General features: G+C 34.7%; 2 protein-coding genes across 9 annotated transcripts in view; one reads left to right on the forward strand and one right to left on the reverse strand.

Annotated features, from left to right (window-relative positions):
• RALGPS2 (Ral GEF with PH domain and SH3 binding motif 2) overlaps positions 1–25,909 on the forward strand; it is a 178,623-nt gene that overhangs the window by 102,193 nt on the left and 50,521 nt on the right. The gene's annotated exons all lie outside the window — the stretch shown is intronic.
• Positions 2,038–24,386, reverse strand: ANGPTL1 (angiopoietin like 1). Of its 2 annotated transcripts, XM_007188227.3 has the most exons (6): positions 24,067–24,386; positions 18,284–18,651; positions 17,806–17,977; positions 5,642–5,835; positions 4,054–4,324; positions 2,038–2,729 (listed from the first exon to the last, which is right to left on the reverse strand). In XM_007188227.3, exons 2-6 carry the CDS (start codon positions 18,626–18,628, stop codon positions 2,542–2,544), a joined length of 1,170 nt encoding a protein of 389 aa, XP_007188289.1. In that variant the 5' UTR covers positions 18,629–18,651; positions 24,067–24,386; the 3' UTR covers positions 2,038–2,541. The 2 variants fall into 2 exon arrangements, with proteins under 2 accessions (XP_007188289.1, XP_007188288.1); XM_007188226.3 differs by having other exon boundaries at positions 17,806–18,651.

The following is a 25,909-nucleotide window of genomic DNA, read 5'->3' on the forward strand; positions in this document are numbered from 1 at the left end:
TGTTTTAAAAGTCTACTTCAGAGATGCCAAGTTTCCTTGACATTGATTGTATCCCATTGAGTGGAGAATAGAGTCTAAGTCATTTTTAGGATAAGCTTCATTTCATTTATTAAAAATAACTAAGCATAAATAATCCTTCTATAAACCAGCTGCAAGGTTATAGCTCAATCTTACTGAAGGTCAAGCAACCACACCTTATTCCTTGGTAACCTGTAAAGTAGCTAGCTATCGGACCTTGCCTACCATACATGTGACCTATCTAATCTCTCACAAGATTCTCGTTAGGCTGAAATCCCTTACTATGGCTATTCTTACCTTAATTTTTCTTATGGCCCATTCTCTTAACTACCTGCCATAACAGCTGGCATAGCTCTGTTAGGTTTGCAAATGAAGATCATGGATCAGTGTAATTTTGCACCTGAAAATTTGGATATATTGTTTCTTTTAGTACATTTATTACTCACTCTGTGCAAGGCACCATGATAGGTAATGCAGAAAGTACATAGATGAGCAGTAGTAATCTGGTAGTTAAAGGCTACTGAGTACTTACTAGTGTCAGGCATTATTCTAAATGTTTTACCACATGTATTACCTCCTTTGATTTTCACAGTAACTACGTGAGCTCTAGGTACTGTTGTTATCTCCATTTTATAGATAACAGAACTGCGGCAGGAATAAATAAATTGCCCCAGGGAACACATGTACATGGTAGATTTGGGCCACAAACCCAAGCAGTTCTGCCTTTAGGACCTATGCTTAGCTATGATATAATACTGCTTCTTATTCCTTGATCCCAAGGAACTCAGTTGCCTAAGTCATTCTCAAGCTTTCCAGGAACTTCAGAGCAGAGCTATATCACCTCTATAAAGGAGAGCACAATGGACCCTGTGGCCATGGCAGTTAGCATTCAGCACAGTTTTCTAGTTTGTTGACTTTCACATGATTCTAGCTTTAATAATATTCCTCTTCTGTGAAAATTCTCTAAGACTTGTCTTTAATAGGGTTTTGGATGTTTAAGTGAAATGCTGTAGTTCTGCAAATAAATGGAATGCCCTAGTAAAATTTTATTCAGTTAAGATTTGATGAAACAATTAGATGCCTAATTTCGCCCAGAAATCTTACAGCAGATTTTTCTGGTTCTGGGGGTGGTGGAGAGGGACTTTAAAGCCATTCTGAAATGACCATAGGTAAAGCAAAGAATAACATCAGGGTTTGATGTTCTCTTACCTTCTTTCACCAGAAGTTTTATTTTGAGATGTGGCAGAGTAAAAACATTGGTCGTGTTGATGGATTTGAGTTGTTCAGATAATTATCTTCAGTTTTGATTGGTTGAGCAAAAGTCTCAAGAGATTTCTCTAAAATTTTTAGTTCACAAATGAATTAAGGGAAGGTCAGCTCTAAGCAGAACATATTTCTAGAAGAAAATTGTTCTGGAAGATTGGTAATAAAGTTGTTAGTTGCAAAGATGAGTTAAAGACACACACACACACTGGAATTGGCAGTTTGAACTAGCCAAACCCCTGTGGATTCCATTCTGAAGCTGTTGAATCTCAGTATTGGAAAAATATCTAACAGTTTCTTGAAGTTGTTTTAGTCTCACCCGTAAGTATGCAGTAATGCTTGTAAAGCTGTCCAAGCTTTCTGACTTGACTAGCAGACAAGTTTTTTCTAAATAGTAAAGATCAGTAAATTAGGGAGGGAAAAGTATTAATAAATAAACTTACAGTTATAATTCAGTTCTTTAAACCATTGGCTCACTAAATATTCTGCACTTTTGTAATATCAACACTTTACTAATATAACAACATAAAATAGATTTCAGGAGATTTTGATGTTCAGCAAATCATATGAAGATAATATTGAAAAATTCATTTGTATATTTCTGTTTTTATAAATTGACCATTTAAATACGGCATACGTTATTTTTTTGTTTTTAAAGATATGTATTTTAACACTGTGGGTTTCTTAATTCTTTGGGGAAATTGACATAAAATATATTGTCAAGAATTCATATTCATTTCATGTGAAAGGCACAAATTCAATTTGAAGTAACTTTTATTCAATGCAGAATGTTGGCAAAACTAGAGTTTTCTTCTAATTTCCTGTCTATATTTTTATAAATAAAATGTATTATTTTGCTGAAATCTTAAAATTATTTTTCCATTGGAAGTTATAGCATTTTCATAAAGTTTTTAAATAAATTGATAAGGATCTTGAACATGATTGAATTTTGATTTAAAATAAAGCTAAAATTTGTTTTACATTGTGGCAAATATTTACATTTTAGAAAACAAACTTTGCCTGTATTTAGTCAATAATATTTTTAAAATAACTTGCATTATAGATACAAATAATCTTCTGCAGTATATTAAGGGAAGATGAAACTACATTCATAAATCCCCTTTTATAGTTGTAGTAAAATTCATTTAAAAAACTATATCTGTAGAAATGAATTGTGCAAAATAATATACATGTAACATTTACATTTTTAGGAACTGAAAAATAGAGTTCTATGTCATTTAAATTGGAGACTGTCTCCCTTCAGTCAATAGGCTTGATCATCATCTGAACTGCTCTCAAGGAGTATGAGCCACCTCGGTATTCAGCCCAAAATATTCCGTCTTGGTACTTGCTTCTGTAATGGCCTCCTCTGTACCATACTCCATTTAGGTTAGAGTGTGCACAGGCATTGTACCACCATCCTCCTTTATGAAAGTGGGCGCAGTTTCCTTTGAGGAAAAAATATAGACATCAAAGTAAAAGTTTCTTCTAAGTGTGGTACTCTGTAAACCATCAAATACTTATTCTACGTTTAGAACAATTTGAGTTTTTCTTACTGATTTCAGTTACCTTTATCTTCATAGTGTTGCTTCTTCATTTATTCTGTTACTGTTGCTTAAGTATCACCTACTTGAAAGATCACTTGAATTGCCGTTTTTATTTTGCCCTTTGCTTATTAGTACATGCTTTTTTGTTGTTGTTGTTAAGTGATTTAATTTTCTGGCTAGCAGGGTAAATAAAATGCAAGTAGATTTTGTGTGTAAGAGAGAGAGATTGGAGAGATTGGGAGGGAAGGATATGGAGTTGCTAAACAGAGTAAAGTTTGGGGAAAGTTGATTTTCAAAATAGCAAAAAAATAATATGAAATAGTACTATTAGCAATCAGATGAGTTTCTATAAATAAGGCATGTATTATGATCATATTTATCTTCCTTTTTTCCTCTTTTGCCGGTGTGAAATAGAGACCTATGCGCTGCTTGCCAAGACGCAGCTGAACGTAAAAATAAATCAACTTTCAGGGCTATGTCTTTATCAGAGCCAGAAACCTAGGTTAAAAAGGCAAAAGTATGTGAAAATTAAATTAAAAATTATGTGGATGGCCTAAATGAGTCTTTCTAAAGAGACGATTTCCCCTCTGAATAAAGCTTTTTTGCTCTTCCTATACCACATAATGCAGTCGTCTTGCTAGTCCCCTATACCAAGAAGTGCCTTTACCCCGTGTACCCAAATGGCTTGTTTCCTTCACTCCCTTCAGGTAACATTCAAATGTTACCTTTCTTGGCCAACCCACATAAAATGGCACCCACCCCCCGTTCCCTTATTCGGTTTTACTTTTCCTAAAGTACTTGTCACCACCTAACAAATCATCTTGTCTCCTTCTAGAAAGGAAGTTCCAAAAGGGCAGGGACTTTGTTCACTGCTGTGTTCCTCAGCACCTACAACAGTGTCTAGCACCTGGTAGGGGTCCAGTGGGATTTGTTAGCAATTTTAGGCAGTTGGACGTTTTATTTCTAGACGAGTATGTTTTGTTTCCCATCCCCACCCCATCAAGTTAGAACAACAGAACCTTGTTCACAGAGTTCACACTTTGGGATTGCCTTAGAGAAGAGCTCCTAAAAGCTGTTCCTTTCAGCAGGTTGTATTCTCTTTGACTGAGTCCAAAACGACCTTTCTGAAAAGACTTTAATGGCAATACTTTAATAACAGGGTTCTATTTAAAGCGTAGAAAGTGGTGATTCTACAGAGAATACGCATCAGTTTTTTCTTACTCACCTGCATACATATCTTTATCTCTGTCCAGTGTGGTGAACTGTTTACCATTATGCCACATCATAGAATCCCCAGCATTCCCCTGGTAAGTTCCCAGGCGCAGTCTATAGAATTCACTTTCAGGTTCCAGGCGAAAGCTGCTATATTCTGCATAGACTTTTTTATCACTCCAGTCTTCTAATTCAATCAACAACTTATAATTATCTTGATTGCTAAGCATATAGATGTTTTGCAGTCCAAGCCAATATTCTCCATCTATGTTTCCAAATCCTTTCTGTTAATAAACAGAGAGCATGCTTACGTGAATTAGTATAGAGATAGTAAACTTGTTATAGACAAGTTTTAAACATTTGATAGCATAAAAATATTGACAATTTAAGTGGTAATGTGACCTTCCACTTTTGTAGATCACCTGTTCTACTAAAGTCCCATATAATCACTTTGTTTTGTTTTGCTTTCTCTTAATTTGTCAGCATTTATTTGCACAACTAGCTCCAAACTTTACAAATAAGACAAAGCAGAAGGGACTAAAATTATTCATAGCGACTAAAAACATTAACTAGTAAACTACCCAGGCCCTTAAAAAGGGTTCCTGATTTCTCTCATACTCATAAAAAGAAACAATTTTTTGTATATAGATACTGTCCCCACCATAGTCAAACAAATAGGACATCTAACATTTTTATGATATTCAATAAAAATGATAGTATCTGTTTTAGAACAAATTATCTTCTTTGACTCTATTAGAAATAAAATTAGTAAATGTAAGAAGATAAAACAGTAATCTTCAAAGCTCCTTCTTTGAAAGATTGTAGGTTAATATTTGAAAAAAAGAATAAATTAATTAACTATCCTATTTCAGTAAGCATTTGCCATTGCAGGTATGCAGCAGAATATAAGTTTGGTAAACCTGATCTTAACGCTAAATGTATTTTCAGGAGGGTTGTGTTGCAGGATTTTTCCCCTTGTTAAAGTAGAGGACTTCCGGGACTTCCCTGGCGGTCCAGCGGTTAAGATTTCCCCTTCCAATGCAGGGGGTGCGGGTTCAATCCCTGGTGGGGGAGCTTAGATCCCACATGCCTTGCCGCCAAAAAACCAAAACATAAAACAGAAGCAATATTGTAACAAATTCAATAAAGACTTTTAAAATGGTCCACATCAAAAAAATCTTTTAAATAAATAAGTAAGTAAGTAAATATAAAGTATAGGACCTCCAGAACATGACCATTTTTCTAGGACTGTTTACCTCTGATTAAATATACTTGATAATGGGTGCAAACGTGGTCATGATTTAAAAAGCAGTTGTCTTCTTAGAAAATGAAATTAGGATCAGTCTTTGCAAAGAATTAAATACATGTGTAAGTCATTCAGACTGAAAGGAAACATTTTAAAGTACATCTTCAGTTTCCTTTCTGCGTTTTAATTTTGACTTTAAAACCAGAGATGAGAATTGTCTTTTTGACAAATGCAGATAATGAAAAACATATGGATAGTTTTTTTTAACTGTGCATCTTATTTATTGCATATAATGACTATTATTGCAAGAGCTGCTTTGTTCTACCTCTCCCCCACGTCTGAAACACTGATTTACCTTATAATTTTCCCAATTTCTGAAGAAGTTGACAGAGCCATCTGTTCTTTTCTGAATAACAGTCCAACCCCCAGGATCCAAACTGTTCTCACACCATAACTGCATTGGTCCATTGCTGTTTTCAGGTTTGATCATATAAATGCCACTGACTGAATGTCCAGCTTCTTTTGCATGCTGACAGTCTTTGAATGGTCCTGTAATCAGAATATCTTTGATTGCCAGGAAACTTAATAGGAAAAGAGCCATATTAAAGTAGTTTTTAGTCAAGAGTCTTACCTTTGTATCTTTCTTTACAGATACCACTTTTTATGTATTGTGTACACAATACTCTACAAGTTAAAGAAACTAAATTTATATTTTAAAAAAAAACTAAATAAAAGAATTACCCCAGTCCCACTATCTGGAACATTAACTTGTTTTATCTTCCACTGTTCTTGCAAGTCTTCGTCCAAATACGTACATTTTTGGATTGTTATAATTCTAACACACATAGAAAATTGGATTCTGTCTTTTTATTTTAACAAGCATTTCCATTGGACTACAGTCTCCACTCTAGCACTTACAGTAGCTGTAATATGCAACCTTTGATGCTGATATATCATGTTTCTTCCACTGCCATTAGACACTGAGGTTTTATCTGATTTTGATATTATAAATAACACTGTACAAAGTGTCTTCTTATTGGCTTCATTTTTTCATACTTATAAAAATGTTGCAGGATTGATCTACTGGATCAAAATGGTACGAACAGCTTTACAGTTCTTCATAGTGCCCAATTTTTAGTTTCCAAAATTTGATTTCAGTGGAACACACTAGTCCCTTGAGATGCTCAGTGAAAATGGCATACCACAGTCAAATAAGTTTTAGACTGCTAAATATTATGTTACCCTTTTGGAAACACAGTATACATTCACTAAAGACTGAGAAGCCCTGAAGTAAACCAGTTTCCCAAACTTTTGGAATCTTTTAACTTTTTCCCTCATACAACAGTTCATAAGAATACACTTCAGGAATGTTGGCAAAATTCCTTTCTAAAGTGTTGTATCAATTTATATGACTGATAGTAATTTTCTTTTTTAATCTACACAGTGACTTTCTGATAGTTTACAGATGTTCTATAGATGAAACAGTTAACTAACTAGTCTTTAAACCCATAGGCTTAAACCCACTTTTTTCTAATCCCAGCATCTATGCTCTGAACTGCTGTGCTACAGTTGTCCCCATGTTATCTCACAGTTTTATGAATTCACTCCCTATTTTTTAATCCACTGATAAGTTCTTCGTAAATTTTAAAATGACAAAACATTTTGTAAAATCATTTGTAGAGTGTCTTGACTCTTGAACTTGTGATTTCCATATTTTTGATCTAAAGAAAGATAGCTTCTAGTTTTACTGAACATTATTTAGTTTCACCCTTCTCCAGTGTTTTGACACTTTGAATTTTTTTCGTAAGCATGTCAAGATATGAAGTGGTTCAGAAATAAGAATTACCCTAAAGATCTATTAGAACAACCAAAAAAGTATAGAAATTTCAGTTGTCAAATTTTATATTTTACTAAAAATTTTTAAATTCTGTCATGTATAATTTTTAGAAAATGTGTGAAAGTAAGAGAGTTTAGTCAAGTAAAATTCATCCAAGAAAGTCTATACTGTAATGATAATAGGATTGTTGAAATTTTGAGGAATGTGTTATCTATACTGTGCCAAGTATATACAGGGTCCCTTATGGGGCCTTATTGGGGTAGAATTAATCTCATTAAATAAACAGTTCCACAGTTACGTCATTAGAAGGGATTCTTAGAGACTATAAACTCTTCCCTCTAGATTACTCCTTGAAGATGGAGACTGTTTTTGTTTTTCTTCTGACTTCATGTCATCACTGTTTTAACTATTAAGTAGACGGTCAATAATTTTTTGTTAAGCAAATGAATCAGCTAAGCTGCCTTCACATTTTAAATAACAAGGAAATTGAAAACCACACACAAAAATCAGAGATGATCAATTCTCTAGGCCATGTTTTTATTATGTTTCAGGTTTTTAAAAATTATAATACAGTGACTTGTAAGCACTACAGATTACTATTAAAAATTTGTGGAAACTGGAAACACGTAATGCTATCTTTCTTGGGTTATATTTATTTTAGGTATTAAATGTCTTAGTTATAGAGTTTCAATTTGATTATTTTTTTTATCGTTTTTATTTCTCTTCTGAGATTCCAGTCTTGCATTTATTATGAACATAGTTTCCTTTAAGCCGTAATAACTACTTTAAAAATTCTTGTTCCTTCTATTCCTAGTTTGTTGAGAGTTCTTACCATGAATGGATTTAGGATTTTGTCAAAGGCTTTTTATTTATCTACTGACATGATGATATGGTTTTTCTTTTTTCTTTTGTTAATATGATAAATTCTGTGGATTGTATTTTTAATGTCAAACCAACCTTTTATTCCTGGGATAACCTCAACTTGGTCATGTTATCGTTTTTATGTATAGATGGTTTTGATTTGCTAAAATTTTGTTAAGAATTTATGCTTTTATAGTCATGAGGATATTGGTTAGTTTGTGAAAGCTCATAAATAGTTTCTTAAGCTAGGGAGGACTATTCTAAAAATAATGTTTGCCCTTTTCAGACTGGCCATAAATTAGATCACATTCCATTTAAATTCAGTGTGAATTATTTTTATGCTATCTACCTTCTCAGTTATTGAATTTAAATTACAGAGTATTCAGAGCCTTTAACACAATGCTTTACAAAGTAGCCATCATCAGTAATTTAGTTCCCTTCTTCATTGCTGACCTTGACACTTACTTCATAATTTAAGTAGCTTGTGTAATAAATATGTTTATTTAATTCATAAATTTAATGCGACTATTCAAAGATGAATATACAGTCATTTCTATTGCAGAAAAATAACGTATTCCTGAAAAATCTCATGTTCTGCAAAACTGTGCACTAAAAATAACAGCTGATGTTAGCTGTTAGCATACTTTGTGTTCAGCTACAGTTACTTGTGGCACAGAACATTAATATGCTTGGGAAAAATTCCATATGAATCAATATGACCACTTTGTTTTACTGATATTATTCTCCTTTTTTATCAGTCACCTATGAGCTACTTCACATTACAGAAACACGCATTGTAGTCAAGTCAGAGAAGGGTAGAGAAGTTTAAATGAAGTATGATTTCCAGGTCCAATCTTAGATTATTTTGTGTAATGCATGGTAACGTGTTTATTTGTTTACTCACGAGCAAGAACTGTAATTTTTGGTTGTGTATCCACAGGTTAACCCAATTAGGTGCTCAAATATTTGTTGAACTAAATGATTCCTGGCAGCCACAGTGGTTTCCTCAGTTCTGCATTATTTTTCCCAGAAATGTCTTTTCTGCATCTACGATAGGCTAGAAATCTTTAGGCTCCAGGGATAAAGAAACAACCATAGAGTCCAGTGGGAAGTGGAGAGAGAGAACTCCACTACAGCTTGCTGAGTACTCTGATTGAGTCAGCAGGGCACACAGGAACACTGGCTAAGAATTAGCTAACCTAGATTTGTGGGGAAGAGCTGGAGTCGGCTCCATCTGAGCTGAGTTGTGAAGATTGAGTAGGAGTTGGGCCATTAGGGGTAGAGGGTCTGATCAAGGCCACACATGGGTGAAATATGCCGAGGCGTGGAGACAGAAGAGAGCTTGATGTTCCAGCGGAGTTACAAGTTTTTCATGTCTGAAATGTCAGTGGTTGGAGGGTGGTACTTAGAGCTCTTGAGGTCGGCTGTAGGGTTGAAATTGATTTCTTCAGTCTAAGAATGCAGTCATCATAGTTGTTTACCACCTTAACCAGATTTTTTTTTCTAAGTTGTCACTTTCACAATAGTCAAGGATATCTGAGGAGCATTGCTCTTATTTTAAAACCTGTTAGTATTGTAGTTAATGCACACATGAAGTGGTTTTGTTGCAATACATACAGATATTTCTCTTATTTCAGAAATTTGCTTATTCTATGAATGTCATCTTTGTAAATGTTTGCTCCGCACTCATTTGAGTATAGTTTTGACAGTTTACATTTTATGTTTAACTATATATTCACAAGTTGGACTTTCATTAGACTATTTGAATTGCTGTTAAAATATTTAGAAACATCAAGGTTTTGAATCTTGACAGAATATTTGTAAAATGCCATTTGTTCCTTTCCTGCTATTTAATAAGCCCTCGGATGTTTAAGCAAACTGGGGAGTTCTGGGTTTTCTAGATCCAGCTTTGATTTGATAAGACTTCAATTTATGCAAATTTAAAATTATCTTCAACTTTAATTTTCAACCCACTTTTTCGTAGTGGGCTTCATGTTTACAGTTTGGATGCCTGTTAGACTTGGTTGATATAAAGGCTTAGGAAAATGTGGTTGAAATTCTTTTCCAAGACATATGGATAAAATTAGCAGTGCTTATAGCTATTTTTTTTCTCCTCAGTAAAGATAGTAAATATCAAAATTTAGTATTTGTTTATTTTTATAAGTAAACCACTAACCTGTCTTAGCCCAGTGTATACTGTTGGTCTTGGCAGAAATATTTTCTCATTATTACTTGCATATCTTATTCATTTTCTGCTGTAGAATTAGGTTATAGATCATTCTTACATTAAATATTTTACTGCTTTCTCTGTACCATACAAAATGCTTAACAGGAATTCTTAAAATGACTAGTAAAAATGTAGCAGCTTTATTTTTGAGAAGCCAGTTTTAACTTCCTGGTTTATATTATCAGAAATAAATTAATTGATTTATTTATCTATGATATTTATATATGATTCAGGAATTTGTTATTAATGGTTCAAAGGGTATAGACTGGAAGTACCTTTCTTTCAAAATGGGAATTTTATTAACCTTTTGTTTGCATTGAGTAATTTTATTTTTTTAATTTTTATTGGAGTATAGTTGGTTTACAATGTTGTGTCAGTTTCAGGTGTACAGCAAAGTGAATCAGTTAAACATATACATATACCCACTCTTTTTTAGATTCTTTTCCCATGTAGGTCATTACAGAGTACTGAGTAGAGTTCCCTGTGCCATGCAGTAGGTTCTTACTAGTTATCTATAATATTTTATTTATAGTAGTGTGTATATGTCAGTCCCAATCTCCCAATTTATCCCTACCCGCCCCCCCTTTCCCCCTGGTAACCATAAGTTTGTTTTCTACATCTGTGACTTGCATTGAGTAATCTTGAAATACTCATCTTCTATGACACAATTGCATTCTTCTCAAAGCGGGAAAATGGAATTCTGTACATAGAATTTGAAGGACCAGTCTCTTTCTTCCTCAGTTTCTTTGATGATTAAAATTTGTATAAGACTAACAAACTCCAGTTAACAGGTCTGATTCATCATAGAAAGAAAAATATTGACCAGTCATGCCACATATTTTCCAACATGTATTTTTTTCATTAAGAACCCATATTTTGAACAGAACAGTGGGTTAAAAAAGACAAGAGGTTTCATACTTTGAATAGCACCTTTACTGGGAACCATCTTTATTTAACCTACCTATTCTCTTTCTATAAAGAAACTGTTTAATTACTTAAGTTAAAAGGAAAATCGTTTTCTTCAATAAATGCTGGAGAGGGTGTGGAGAAAAGGGAACACTCTTGCACTGTTGGTGGGAATGTAAATTGATACAGCCACTATGGAGAACAGTATGGAGGTTCCTTAAAAAACTAAAAATAGAACTACCATACGACCCAGCAGTCCCACTACTGGGCATATACCCTGAGAAAACCATAATTCAAAAAGAGTCATGTACCAAAATGTTCATTGCAGCTCTATTTACAATAACCAGGACATGGAAGCAACCTAAGTGTCCATCATCGAATGAATGGATAAAGAAGATGTGGCACATATATACAATATTACTCAGCCATAAAAAGAAATGAAATTGAGTTATTTGTAGTGAGGTGGATGGAGTTAGAGTCTGTCATACAGAGTGAAGTAAGTCAGAAAGAGAAAAACAAATACAGTATGCTAACACATATATATGGAATCTAAGAAAAAAAAAAAAAAGGTCATGAAGAACCTAGTGGTAAGACACAGACCTACTAGAGAATGGACTTGAGGATATGGGGAGGGGGAAGGGTAAGCTGTGACAAAGTGAGAGAGTGGCATGGACATATATACACTACCAAACGTAAAATAGATAGCTAGTGGGAAGCAGCTGCATAGCACAGAGAGATCAGCTTGGTGCTTTGTGACCACCTAGAGGGGTGGGATAGGGAGGGTGGGAGGGAGGGAGATGCAAGAGGGAAGAGATATGGGAACATATGTATATGTATAACTGATTCACTTTGTTATAAAGCAGAAACTAACACACCATTGTAAAGCAATTATACTCCAATGAAGATGTTAAAAAAAAAAAAAAAGGAAAATCGTTTTCTTTTTGTCGTTGAATTCCTCATTAATTTTCTTACTTTGTCCCAATCCTGTGCTCTTTGTGATAGGAGAAATAGGACAAAAGACATAACCAATTTAGAGCTTTCAAATAACTGGTCAGCAAGTAAAATCTTTTAAGAGGTAAACTTTTTAATTGGGTTGTGAGTTAAGCATAAGGTAAGTATACTTACCAGCATTTCTGGAATGGGAAATTTGAGGCAAATACTTTCTAAAGTGATAATAGATTCTTTCTTGTAATAATATGAATTACTTTATTAATGTATAAGTTTAAAATGCAGTTAGCAACCTGAGCTTTTATATTGAAGTTACTTAAGAATATACCGATTATTTTTTATAACTGGTTAATGGAATCATATTTCAGCCCCTTTGCTTAACCAGTCTTCTTTAGTTTCTCTTAGTTTAAGTGCTAATATAAATATGCAACTGAAACCAATTGCAATTTTTAAAATTTACTAATAGGAAACATTATAAATAATTGAAAATTAGCTTATTACCCACTAAAAAGCATTTTTTTTAGTTTCTAATGACTGCTTTTCAAATTTAACTTTTTAAGCTTACCTTTTATATTCCCATACATGGCAAGGCATATATTGGAAAGTGCACTCAAAAAATGTAATAATGATATTCAAACTGTACACAAAGCATTTTTACGTGCATCACCTCATTTAATCATCACGACAAAGTCTTTTACAAAAGAAGCAACTGGACCTTGGAAAAGCCTGGCCAGAATCCAAGTTTCCTGGTATTCAGATCTATTCTCTAACATACTATGAAGGAACTTCCTCAACTTCATTCACCTACAAGGAATGAACTTATTTTTATAAATACACCATTTGTAAAAGGAAAATGTTTTCTTTTATGAAAGACTAACCCAAAATGTAGCCAATGAATAACATTAACAGTTAAGAATTTTTTTGATGGCAGTTTGCCAAGTGTATAGTTACATTCTCAAACATTTTGTTTTTTAGGTAGAGGGAAAGTAATGTTTCTGGAGATTATTTGTTGTAAACCAACAAAAGTATTCTGTTATTTGCCATAAGTTCACAGTAAGTTTGTTCTCTTGAGGTGCATTTTTCTTATAACCATTTTAAATGAAAATATAAAATTGCCTGTCATTAAAACACCTTTTTAAAAAATGCTGATAAATAAAAAGAAACGAAATTGAGTTATTTGTAGTGAGGTGGATGGACCTAGAGTCTGTCATACAGAGTGAAGTAAGTCAGAAAGAGAAAAACAAATACCATATGCTAACACATATATATGGAATCTAAAAAAACAAAAAAAAACAAAAAAAAAACAATGGTTCTGAAGAACCTAGGGGCAGGACGGGAATAAAGATGCAGACCTACGAGGGAATGGACTTGAGGACACGGGGAGGGGGAGAAGGGTAAACTGGGACAAAGTGAGAGAGTGGCATGGACATACATACACTACCAAATGTAAAACAGATAGCTAGTGGGAAGCAGCCACATAGCACAGGGAGATCAGCTCGGTGCTTTGTGACCACCTAGAGGGTTGGGATAGGGAGGGTGGGAGGGTTGGGATAGGGAGGGTGGGAGGGAGGAGATACGGGGATATATGTATATGTGTAGCTGATTCACTTTGTTATAAAGCAGAAACTAACACACCATTGTAAAGCAATTATACTCCAATAAAGATGTTAAAAAAAAATGCTGGTAAGATATATATAACATAAAATTTACCAGCTTAACCATTTTTAAGTATACAGTTCAGTGGCATTAGTACATTCTCATTATTGTACAGTTAATCTCTATAACTCTTGTCATCTTGCAAAACTAAAGCTCTGTACCCATCAAATAACAACTCCACATCCTCCCCTCACCCCAGCCCCTGGCAGCCACCATTTCTGCTTTCTATCTCTACAAATTTAACTACTCTAGGTACCTCGTATAAGTGGAATTGTACAGTATTTGACTTTTTTGTGACTGGCTACGACACTTTTTAAATAATACATATACATTATGCATTTAAAGAGTTTAGAATGATCATGTACCTACATGTAGAGTTCAGTAATATGAACTTCTTGGTGCCAGAAGCATATGTAAGTACAGCAATAGACATCCATCTTTGCCCTTTTTTGTGCAAGTACCCAAACAGCTTAGACATATTTTCCAGTCTGACATAAGAATAATATGAACAAAGATTTTAGCACATTATATGTAAAGAAAAAATAGCAAGTCTATTTATTGTTGCTTGTAGTAGTTTATATTTGATAAGAATCACAGAATATTAGAACTAGAAAGAGGTGTTAGAATCTTCCAGTCCAACCAGCACTCTCTCATTGTACAAACGAGAAAACACAGGCAAAGTGACTTACCCAGGGTCAATAACAAAGGAAACAAGTTTCCTTAATTCTGTGCAGTTTCCCTTGTAGCTAATTATGTCCTTGAATTTCAGAGACCAACATTTATAGAAAAAAATAGAAAGTTAATGTTTACTTATAACAACAAATAAATAATGAATAACAGAAAAAGTTATGCGCGTGCTTAATTTTTACGTTAAGGATTGGTTTATTTTGGATATATACACCATTGTTTCATTAAAGCCAAAGTCTGTTTAATGAGACCTTTGATATGCTAAATCGTCAGCATGAGATTTAAGTCTGTAATACTAGACTTTTTTGCACTACAGCTCAATGTGTAATAAAACCTAGAACTGATGTATCTCATTTTGCTTAGGCATTTTTCGTGTGTCAGTGTATGAATATGTGAATAATCATTTCTTCTAGAACTGGTGATACTTCCAGTTAAGATCAGTACCCACAGAAAATACTCCATGGCAGTCATCTCCATACTTACATAATTGTACATCCCATCAGTTAAAAAAAATTTCACATACTTCAGATATGTTTATTTATAAATTGTATGTAAAAACTACTGGTAAATTGTATACAGTAAAAGCTTACACAAGACATATTTTAAAAGAATATAAAAATATTTTTTTTTTCTTTCTGTACCCAGGTGATCATTTCATACACGTCATTCCTTTGGAAATCTTAATAATGATCATCATTTGCCTAATTTAATGCAACACTAGCCTGTTGTTACTGTTAGTTAGAACACTATAAAATGAATGACTCCAGTACAATAGAATGTGTTAAAGTACTTTCATGAAGGCCTTTGGAATGACAACTTTAAGAATCTCTATAAAAATGTAGTTATCAAGTCAACCAGCATTTATTTAGCATCTGCAAATGACACAGTATCCATCTACCAGCAAGGAGCTTGTATTATAGATGGAAGGCATTTTATTTAGATGTGTGTATAAGTACTGTGTGTACATGTGAAGGTAACTGATAATTCAGCAGTGAATATAAGAAATGTTGTGTCTGTGTTACAGAGAGTAGAGACATTCTAAGGCACAGAGGAACCCTTTCCACCTGCCCCCAGCCCCGCCAAGGTCACCCAGCTAGAAATCCAGGATGTCTCTATCCTCTAGCTGCTTCCATAGATAATTTGGATCTAAGTTAGAGTTCTGGCTCTGAATAGAAATAAGGGACACATCCGTGAAAGACTGAAAAGCAACATGGATAGAACTTAGTTGACTGCGTGTGTGGGACAGGAGGGAAGTGTCAAAGATGAGCCAAGCAAATTCCGAAACGGGTAGTAACTTACACAAACTAGAGAAGTCAAAATCCATTTACCTGTCAATTTTACTTACAGAAATTTATATCCTGAGAGTATAATCATAGAGGAAAAAAAAGAAGAACAAAGCTAATTTTTAAAGTTGCAAGAATATTGGTTTCCATGTTTATGGGGGCGAGGGGTGAGAAAGACCTGAAGGTTATTACCAAAGTGTTAACTGTAGTTTATTTCTGACTATTTGGATATTCAGCAAACCTTTTTGCAAAGTTTGTTAGTGTTTTCTAGATTTTCTTCGGTAATTATTGCTTTTATAATAATAATTTACTTATTTCTAAAAGGAGAATGCTAGTTTGGGGAAAAGATTGTTTTAGGGTTTAGTTACTAATTTATTTATTCGTTCTTCAAGTATTTATTGTAGTGCTTACAATATGCTGAGTACAGCATGCCAAACCTAATCCTGGCTAGATGTTTGAGAGAGAAAAATGAAAAGACAGTTCACTTTCTTCCAGAAGCATTCAGTCTAGCAGGGAGACAGACATGCAAACAAATAGCTCCAGTGTAATATGATGTAAAAAACATAGTCAAGGCATAGTCAGCCATTTGGGGAAGGAGCCATCTAGATACGTTTGTTTGAATCTGAGTAGGTATAACATTTAAGACACTATTTTAGCTAAGCCTTGAAATCTGCCAGGTTGACAGATAAGCTGAAAGAAGGCATTTCAATAGAGGAAGCAGCAGCATGTGAGGTAATGGTCGAATATCCAGATGCAAACATCTAGCTTTGATTAGAATCAAGAGGGAGAGCTCCATGCAGGAGTCATCTGAGCAGTGGTGATACGTGTAGCCTTGAAGGAGTGTAGACCTCTAAAACAGTATCTTCAAGAAAGCCTTTTTAAGCCATAGGAGAAGGAAAAAGATGCCAGTTGAAGGACCTAGAGAAGTAGGAAGAGTCAGAGTATTATGATGTGGAGGCCCACGAAAGCAGAGAGGTGAATGGTCAGTGGTGTCCACTGCTGCAGAAAGACATGTCCACTTTGTGATGTACATACTTCCAGTCTTTGTCCCTGTGTTTTTGTTGTTGTTTAAAATTATTTCATAGTCTGTGCACAGTTTTTTGTCCTGCCTCTTCAGAAAGTAAGTGAATGAACTGTAATTATTTTTTTTTTTTTTTTTTTTTTTACTTTTGGGCATTTGGGTTTTTTCCCTTTACTCCAAGAAAACAAATCAACTTGTAAAGAATTCAGGAGAATGGCTTATGAGAAATTGGATGTAGGTGTAAAATAAATGTTTTCAGAAAGTTAGCAGTGAGCTTATTACTAGACTGAAACAAAGATGAATTATTCCTCTTTTTATTCTGGGCACCTTGATCAGTGACTGATAATGAAGGGGAGAAGGAATGAAATTAGAAACAGAGGTAGAGATTATAAGGATCAATTCTCAGGTTTTTTATGTATTGAAAACTTACTTATACTTACATGGTTACAGGGTACAACGGTAGGATTTTAGCTTTGGAAAATAGGAGGGATATCTTTTCCTCTTGAGACTGAGGGCAAGAAGGCATGGGTTTTGTGCAAATGTTTTCAAGATAGGAAAGCACAAGGAACCTAGGCCTGAGTAGACTTAATCTCAGCACAGCAGTAGGTGGTGCATGTGCTGCGAGTGGAGATAAGAGGGGGTTAATTCTAGGCTTTAGGAGAGTGAAAGCAAATTATTACATGTTCCTTTTGAGGAAGATGGTGATGGGAAGAGCATCAAGAGGTGAATGAAAGGATTGTTTAGCAGTCGTGAGGATCTAGTTGGAGTCCGAGAGGATGGTCATAGAGGTTAGGAGTGGATTGTGGAGCCATTCCTGTCTCAATGCTAGTAATTTAGATTGTAAGAATTTGGACGAAAGACTACTTTTTCCACGAAATATACTGTTTCTATGAACTCTTAGACCCTTAGAGCTGAGAGATGTATTTAAGATCAATTCTTGGTTGATAGAAAACAAAAACAGAAAATTTAATGTTCATGTATAATTAATTACATCACCAAAATGAAGAATAGGCATGTATTACGAGCATCGTCTCATAAACCTTAAAACCCATTAACCTTGTACTTCCATTTTCAACAGTAAGAGGTAACTCACCTTCATTGATGAAAGTTACTGGTGGTATCTTGAAAGGGCTCTTGGTGGGAGAAGTTGCCAGATCGGGTGGTGGCATTACATCTCTGGGATAACCTGGATCCCTCTGTATCTCATTGCCTCCCAGCAGACCAGGAGTAGACTGATGACTGTTAGGAATGTGCTGTGGCACTACCTGGACGAGAGGGGGAGACACACGGGGGTCTTGTCGGGAAAATATCCTCAAGCACTGTTCTTCCAACAAAGTGATCATCACAGACTGGTTATTGACAAGATCAGTCAAGGAAGCATATTTCAGCTCTAGTTCCCTGTACCTTGTGGCCATCTTCAACATTTCTGTGGTGACATTGAGGATTTTATTTTCCAACTGGGAAAGTTCGAGTGAATTATCCCTCTTACGGATAATCTCATGTAATAGTTGCATATAGAGTTGAGTAACACGAGAGTTCATGTTACGGCTTTCTTTTCTCAGCAGCTTTACCTCATTGACAATGTTTCCATCTACATCCACCACCAATTGCAGGACATCTATCTCCCGCTTCTGCCTGGAGAGCACGTCCTTCAGGTTTTCAAGGTCCATCCTGGTGATCATGTCTTTAATGGTACCTGCATCTTGCCCTTTGGTATTGACACATATTGGCCCTGTTATTTTTTGTTCAGGTACCAGGAATGTGTATGAACATTTCTTTGCTTCCTCTTTACCATCTGTGGCACGAGGGTATCTCCTCTGGGTTATTTTTTTTATTTTGAACTGTCCTCCTCTGCAATGTCCAATGCCCATTAGTAGGAAGAATAGCACACTTAGGGTCCAGATAAAAGCCTTCATTTTGAAGTGAGGTTGTATGACGTCTTTAAAAAAAAAAAAAAGCAATGAAGGGAAAAAGTAGATAAGAATTAATATTAATCTGCTTTTAAAGTCAGTAACATAAAAAAGTATCTAAGGGAAAAACTGAATATCTATTGGTGTTAATAAATTGGGCCAGAATTAAAGTTATTAATTTCTTAAATTCAGTATTAAGCACCTTCCTATTTGTTTAAAAATTAGGTTTCAGAGATGAGCTCTCCAACTACCACCTTATTGTAATGCTTTTTGTTCCCCAGCTCAATGAGCAGATCTTGGTGAGTGCCCACTGTGTGCTGAGGCATATTGTTAGATGCTCTTGGGGCTTCTGAGACCCTAATAAGACACTTTTCTTTTTTTTTTTTTAAACATCTTTATTGAAGTATAATTGCTTTACAATGGTGTGTTAGTTTCTGCTTTATAACAAAGTGAATCAGTTATACCTATACATATGTTCCCATATCTCTTCCCTCTTGCATCTCCCTCCCTCCCACCCTCCCCATCCCACCCCTCTAGGTGGTCACAAAGCACCGAGCTGATCTCCCTGTGCTATGCGGCTGCTTCCCACTAGCTATCTATTTTACATTTGGTAGTGTATATATGTCCATGACACTCTCTCACCCTGTCACATCTCACCCCTCCCCCTCCCCATATCCTCAAGTCCATTCTCTAGTAGGTCTGAGACACTTTTCTTACCTTTAAAAAGTTCACTTGCTATCTTAAGGCTTGGAAAATGGTACATAATGTTGGTAAGGCATTAATAAAACATTCTTCCCTAATTAGTATGAAAGTTGCCAGTGTTTTTTATTTATATTGTGCGGTTTCAATTAAATTGGCCCTCTCTAATAAGTATCTTTTTTACCTATCAAATTAAAAAAAATATTTTCAGACAAATCTAAAACCAGAAAGTTTTAGCATCATATTTTTTGTTTGTTTTTGTAACATGTCCTTTTGGGATTGATGACAAGTTTAAGAATGATAGCATGCTCACAGTCATTATTGTGGGTAATTGTGTTTCCTAAATCATAATCATATATATGCTCTAAGCTTATATATGATTCAGCAGGTTCATTTTTCTAACAGAAGTTCTACTGAACTTCATTCTAGTAAAATGTTAATAATTTTTTATAACTGTTACCAAGGAAAGAAACTCATCTGTCATTGAATCTGATCGTTAAGAGTTGGAAAGTACCTTAAAGACCATCTCATCTCATTCAAGACAAGACCTCTTTGCTCCCATGGGTATGTTGAAAGCCAAGGCCATGGCCACACGAATAGGTAATATTAGAACCAGGTCTAGAATTCAGGTTCCCTGGCTCTTCAGTCAGTGTCTATAGCAGTGGCACATACGCTAAAATGTGTGCTTGGAATGTTGCATTTTTGCTGTGGCAGATACATACTTGCCTTTTATAGTATAATTTCTATAGAAACACTCGAGGAGACCTTAAGACTAGTTCCAAGAACCAAAGCCGCTTTCTTTTTCTTTAGTTACCTCCCTAAAGAGTAGTAGCAGTTAGAATGAGTAAGATGTGTCACCCCATCAAGCTGTTGTTAATGAACATCAGCTTGTTCATTAACAAGCTGCTATAGTATAGCCCACCTTCTCTCTCTTATAAACTTGATTCCTGTCTGCTGTTTCTGAAGGATGGCAGTGGATATACTAAGAACTTTTCTATCCCGTTTTCCACCCAGGTACTTGTTTTTTGCTTTGGGGAGCCAGGTCCCAAGTTGTTTATGCCTGCTATTAATAAATAGCAATGCAACAATAACAATAGTTCATTTTTATTGGGTGCTTGTTAAGTGTCAGGCATTGTTTCAGCCTTTTCCATGTATTAAATCATTTACATCTCACCACAACCCTCTGAGGTAATTATTATTATCCTCATCTTCAAATGAAGAAACTGGCATCCAGATGTTAAGTACCTCACCCAGAGTCACACAGCTTCTAAGACATGGAACTAGGATTTGAACCCAGGTAGAAGACTCCAGGGTTCATGTTTTTCAATAACAACTACATCATATGGCAACGTATTCTATCCTTTTTTCTATCACCAACACTGTAACAATCCCTTATATTTTTGTAGTGCTTAACTCGTGTTAACTGTTTGCATTCACAACAGCACTGTGAAGTAAACATCTACCATTTTGCAAAGAAATAAACCTGGAGGAGCTAAAACACTCAAATGAGATTCAGATCTTCTACTCATAACTTCCTAGACCTGTGATTTTTATCCTTGTCATGTAGTAACTGCAGAGGAGTCTTAACTTTGTGTTCCGTGTATTTTACAGTCTTTTCCTGGTTTGTATCTCTTTACATTGACCCATTAACTTAATTATGCACAGGTACTTGTGGATCATTTTTATATCCCAGACTTTTCTGCTGTCACTCCTTTCCCTCCATATGTATTCTGTTAGTTGATAGTTACCTGTCTAACTTGATTATGAAGCCTCCTAAAATTAAAGGTTGTATCAATGAAATATGGACTCTTCAACTAGAGTCATAAAGATGACTACTGCTTTCTAAAACCATGTCTCCTTACTTCGGTGTTTTCAAATGAGTAATGTTTGCAAAATAGGGTGATAATGAAAATAAAGCAAAGAATGGATGGAATGTACAGAATTCTTTTTCTTTTCCTAACATAAGATAGGAAGGAGGAGCATAGTAATATTCCATATTTGTGTCAAAGGCTTTCTGTTTGCTGACTGATAGCCAGAAGTACACTTGGATGAGTACTTTTAGTTTTTTGCTTTCATACTTTGCCTTCTGACATTAGTAGAAAATTTAGACCGAGTGTCATCTATTTTATTTAAAAAGGACTCTAGTTACTATACTAGAGTTACCTGTACCAAAAACCAATAAAATATTTCTTGTTATACTTTCAGATTCATAGAATTTAGATATGGTTTATTTTTAAAACTGCGGACAGTAAAATAGAAGCCATCAGCCTGCTGGGTAAACGTATAGCATTTCTCCTACGTGGTTAACGTATCCAGTGTTCAGATGCACTCATTTCAGTCACTTCAGTAATGGAATGGAAACTCTTAGATCATAAAATTATTTTATCTAAATAAACTAGTATGAAATAAGCTACCAAAACAAGGAAAATTCAGAAAGTATCATGAAACCTCAAAACATGTAGACTTTTCTGAATAGTATTCCAACTGAAGATCTTGTATTCCTATCAGATACAGATTGTTATAGAACTAAGAGCATATAATGCAAGTCTGCTAATGTGACTTTGTGTCCGTGTTATCATGGAAGAACAAAAATGTGAAAATACAAATCTAAATTAAAATAGCAATAACTGCCTTTTGGTGTGTTCTGCCTTGGCTCTTTGTGGGTTCCTGTATAATTAAATCATAAGATGAATTCTTGTCTACCATAAGAGACTCTGACCTAAGTTCATATTTAAAGGAGACAACCAAAAGTTTATTTTTTAAAAAAATAAATACAATTCCCTTATCCTTTACAAAAGTCATGACTTCGTTGTCACCTAAAGCTGAATAAGGAACCACACTTCTTAAGGAGTAGACTAGCTACATCATGAGTAAAGAAGGAGTTTTTTAAATACATTTACTGTTACCTTTTATGAAAACATTCTCTCATTTGTATTTTCCCACATATGTTCAGTTTTTAAAGTGAAAGATCCATAAATCTGTGTTACGTCATAAAACCTTTCTGTATATGTTAAAATTTTCCTAGGTCCCACGAGAATGTTGTAAATTAGTCACAGTATACTTAAGTTTAAATCTATGTCTTTGCTTGGTTGTTTTTAGGGAGGGGAAAAAAAAGTCTTCCATGCTTTGAGTTAATTTTATTGGTACTATTTCTCTTCATAGTTGCTACATTGCCAGCTAGTCGGGAGAAGAAATGAAAGTTAGGATATACTTCCTTTCAGATGGTAAATGCATAGAGGCATTTAACTGGCTGTGTCACGCACTGAAAACAGCATGAGGCAATGAACTTAAATTTATGAAGCACCGAAGATACCTTAGATAAAGACTTCTAGATTGTGAATTATGTTCTGGGAAGAGACTTGAGAACAGTTTCATCCCCTGGAGATATTTAAGGAAGGGATAAATAGTTATCTGGGTTTCAGATTAAATGCTTGCCTAAGGCTTCAGTAAGAACTGAGGTTTAACTGAGGTCCTGTACTTTTCATAGCAACAACAACAAAAAAAGAAAGAGATGACAGTATTTCAGATCCAGTATTGTTTGGAAATTTTATCGGAATTTCTTGTAAAATATGTTTAACAGAGATCCTCCCAGTATTGAGAGTTTTGAATCTTTAAGAAAAGGACATGAAAGTAAAGTTGAAGAAATCCTATTTAGCTTTACCATTTTTTGCTTGTTGAAGATTCTTACCTTGAATTTCTTTGATTTTTAAAAGGACAGAGGACCCCCAGATCATAACAAATTTAAGTGTCTTTGGTGTTAAAGCTCATTGTTGGTAACTAGTAATTTTATTTTTAATAATTCTAGTAATACAATTAAACAAAGCCCCCAGATAGAATATTGAAAGAATCGTGTTTGTTGACCTATATTGTTGGTCCTTTAATTATGTATTTAAGTAATTGTATCTTCTGGGTTCTTATTTTCTATTGTTAATGCTGATGACTTACACAATACTTCTATACATTTTATTTCTTCTCCTCAATTCTAATCTGTAAGGTTTTAGGATTTTTTAATGTATCAATCGCTTTGTTTTTTCACGTAATTCCAGTTGTAGCAGTTTTAATTTCTGTTGCCCAAGTTAAAGTACTGTTACATATAAACCTATGAAACTATTTAAAAGTTTGAGTTTTAGCAAGAAATACTGTAGACTTGTTTTAAATCTTTAATATTTAGTAATATGAAATATTAATATTTAGGTTATATTTGGTTATGCTATAATTGAGGTATTGTTGCAGAGCCTTTCAGTTAATTTTATATCTTCTTAGCTGTGTTTTGTAGCTATACTTTAAGATATCTTCACAGTATATGTAAATCTTTAGCATATACACTGTAGCTATGTAAAGAGAAACTAACCATGTTTACAACTATTTTCTTTAGTCTGTATCCCTTTGTTTTTAATCACTCTGCTGTAAATCTTATACATTTAATCTGTTACTTGTTAAAATTTCTAATGTCACTAAAGTACTTACTTTCTGAAACCCAGCATGTATGCATCAGTCTATAAACATATACACTAAATACCATTAAATTGAACCTCAAATAATTCATTAATCATCATAAAGTATATAATGACCAGTTTTATATAAAGTTGCAAAACAAAACCTTTTTCAGACTAAACAAATCGTAGTATATTCCAAAATTCTTTGATTAATAAGAGATTTTGAAATTTCTACTACAAATGTAAAATAATTATACATTTCAACATACATAGAATTTTTAAATAAAAATAAAAGAAATATTATAATACCTTTTGCATCTGTTGATAAAGCAAACCCAGAGACTTGCTGCTCTTACTCTTGCTTTTAAAAATCAGTGTAGAAGTTTGTTCGTCTGTGACTTTAATGGCAACTGCATTTTTGTTTTGGACCGTTGAATCCAAGCTGTACTAAGGAACTTCTTTTTCTTCTTACAGCACAAATCAATTGAATTTGACAAGCCACCTATGTAATTTTAAGTAGTATAGTGGAAGTTCCTGGTCTGCGGGCTGTCTTTAATCCAGCAGAGAAAGCATTGTGGCTTTGCTCTGTCTGCCACATGGAGAAATTCAGTAACCAGCTGCAGCTGACCCAGATTGTATATACAGTACCCTTGAATAGTGATTCCCTCTCTTTCTCAGGAGCCTCAAGTTCAGCCCACATATTACGTCACCAAAAATTTGCTGGAGACTTGGGGGGGGGGAATCTCTTTAGGATTTCCTCTCTGTAGCTTTAAATAGGGGTGGGGGTAGTGTGATCAGCAGGAGGTTGAAAAGCTCCGAACAAGGAGAGACTGTGTGCAGGTTGAAGGAAGGGTACCATCTGGAAACAAACTATCATAGTTCAGCAGGCAATTATAAAACAAACATTTTAGTCTGCTGCCCAGAGATCTTTTAAGTTGAACACTGAAAAAATAGTACTCAACTTCACTTAGAAGTAGGTGCAGGCTGATGAGTTTGCTTTTTTATTACAAAGAACAAGAGTTAGACTCTGTTCTAAGAGGCAGTCCCCTAAATAATATAATACTCTTTATCGCCTAGAAGAATTTCTAAACATTGAGTTGCCAGTTCAGAAGTTTTTAAAGTTGTAAGAAACCTGATGTTGTAATATGTTATATCTTACTGTGTAATGTTTCTGAGATAAAACTGTTCATTATTTAAATTCTAATGTTATATAATTAAATTCTGATGTTATATAATGTCACTGCCTCCTATTCTGCAGCATGGCTCCTCTTGTCTGAATACGGTTATTCTTATTAGTTGATGCTGTGATTTAAAAGCAAACATAACCCTGGCCTGAGTGGGAGAAAAAAGAGAATTCTGACTCCCCGCTGGCTATGGGAACTTAGACAAGTCACTTTACCTACCTCTGGCCCAGTTCTTCTGCTATGAAATTAGGGTGCTGGAGAGGGAATTAGTAATTGTTGAGTACCAACTATGCCTTTATATTGCATTAAATCAAGAATGTTGATTAACTCAGTGGCTGAGGAGACACAGATTTAGACATTTTAAGTAACTTGGCTTAGGACTTCCATACTAAGCGGTAAGAACTGGGATTTGAATCTAACTCCAAAGCGTTCGGCCACACTCTCTCTCATTGGATCATATAATTGCTGATTGCTGCTTCTAGATAAAACCTGTGCGTTTCTACTTTCTATGCATACTGTGTGCTTTCCCCTCTTCTTCGCCTTACCTTGTGCTACGTTCTCTTTCTCAGGCCCTACCATCAACTGTTTGTTGATCAACATCCTTTATTTAAAGTCAGCTTATAATAGTTTCTACTTATTTCACAGAACTAATTATTTCTTTAAATTCCTATGACATACATAGGTATAGCAGGGGTTCCATACTCAAAGGCCTACAAATGCTCACAATAAGAATGAAGCAGGTAATGTAAATAAGTGAAGTAAACCAGAAGTAAGAGAGCAGAAGAAAATAGGGTTATGACAAACTGGCATCCTTAATGGTTAGTATAATGGTATCTACACCCTTCTCAGCTATACCTCATTGTTGCCAGATCTCCCCCCCGCCCTTTTTTTTTTAAGGAAAAGAGGGTCGTATGTAGATATTTCTTATGGTATTTCCTGATTTTAAAAACATTGGGACAGCTTCTAGC

The sequence above is a fragment of the Balaenoptera acutorostrata genome, chromosome 1 (genome assembly GCF_949987535.1).
Source record: "Balaenoptera acutorostrata chromosome 1, mBalAcu1.1, whole genome shotgun sequence".
Taxonomy (NCBI): domain Eukaryota; kingdom Metazoa; phylum Chordata; class Mammalia; order Artiodactyla; family Balaenopteridae; genus Balaenoptera; species Balaenoptera acutorostrata.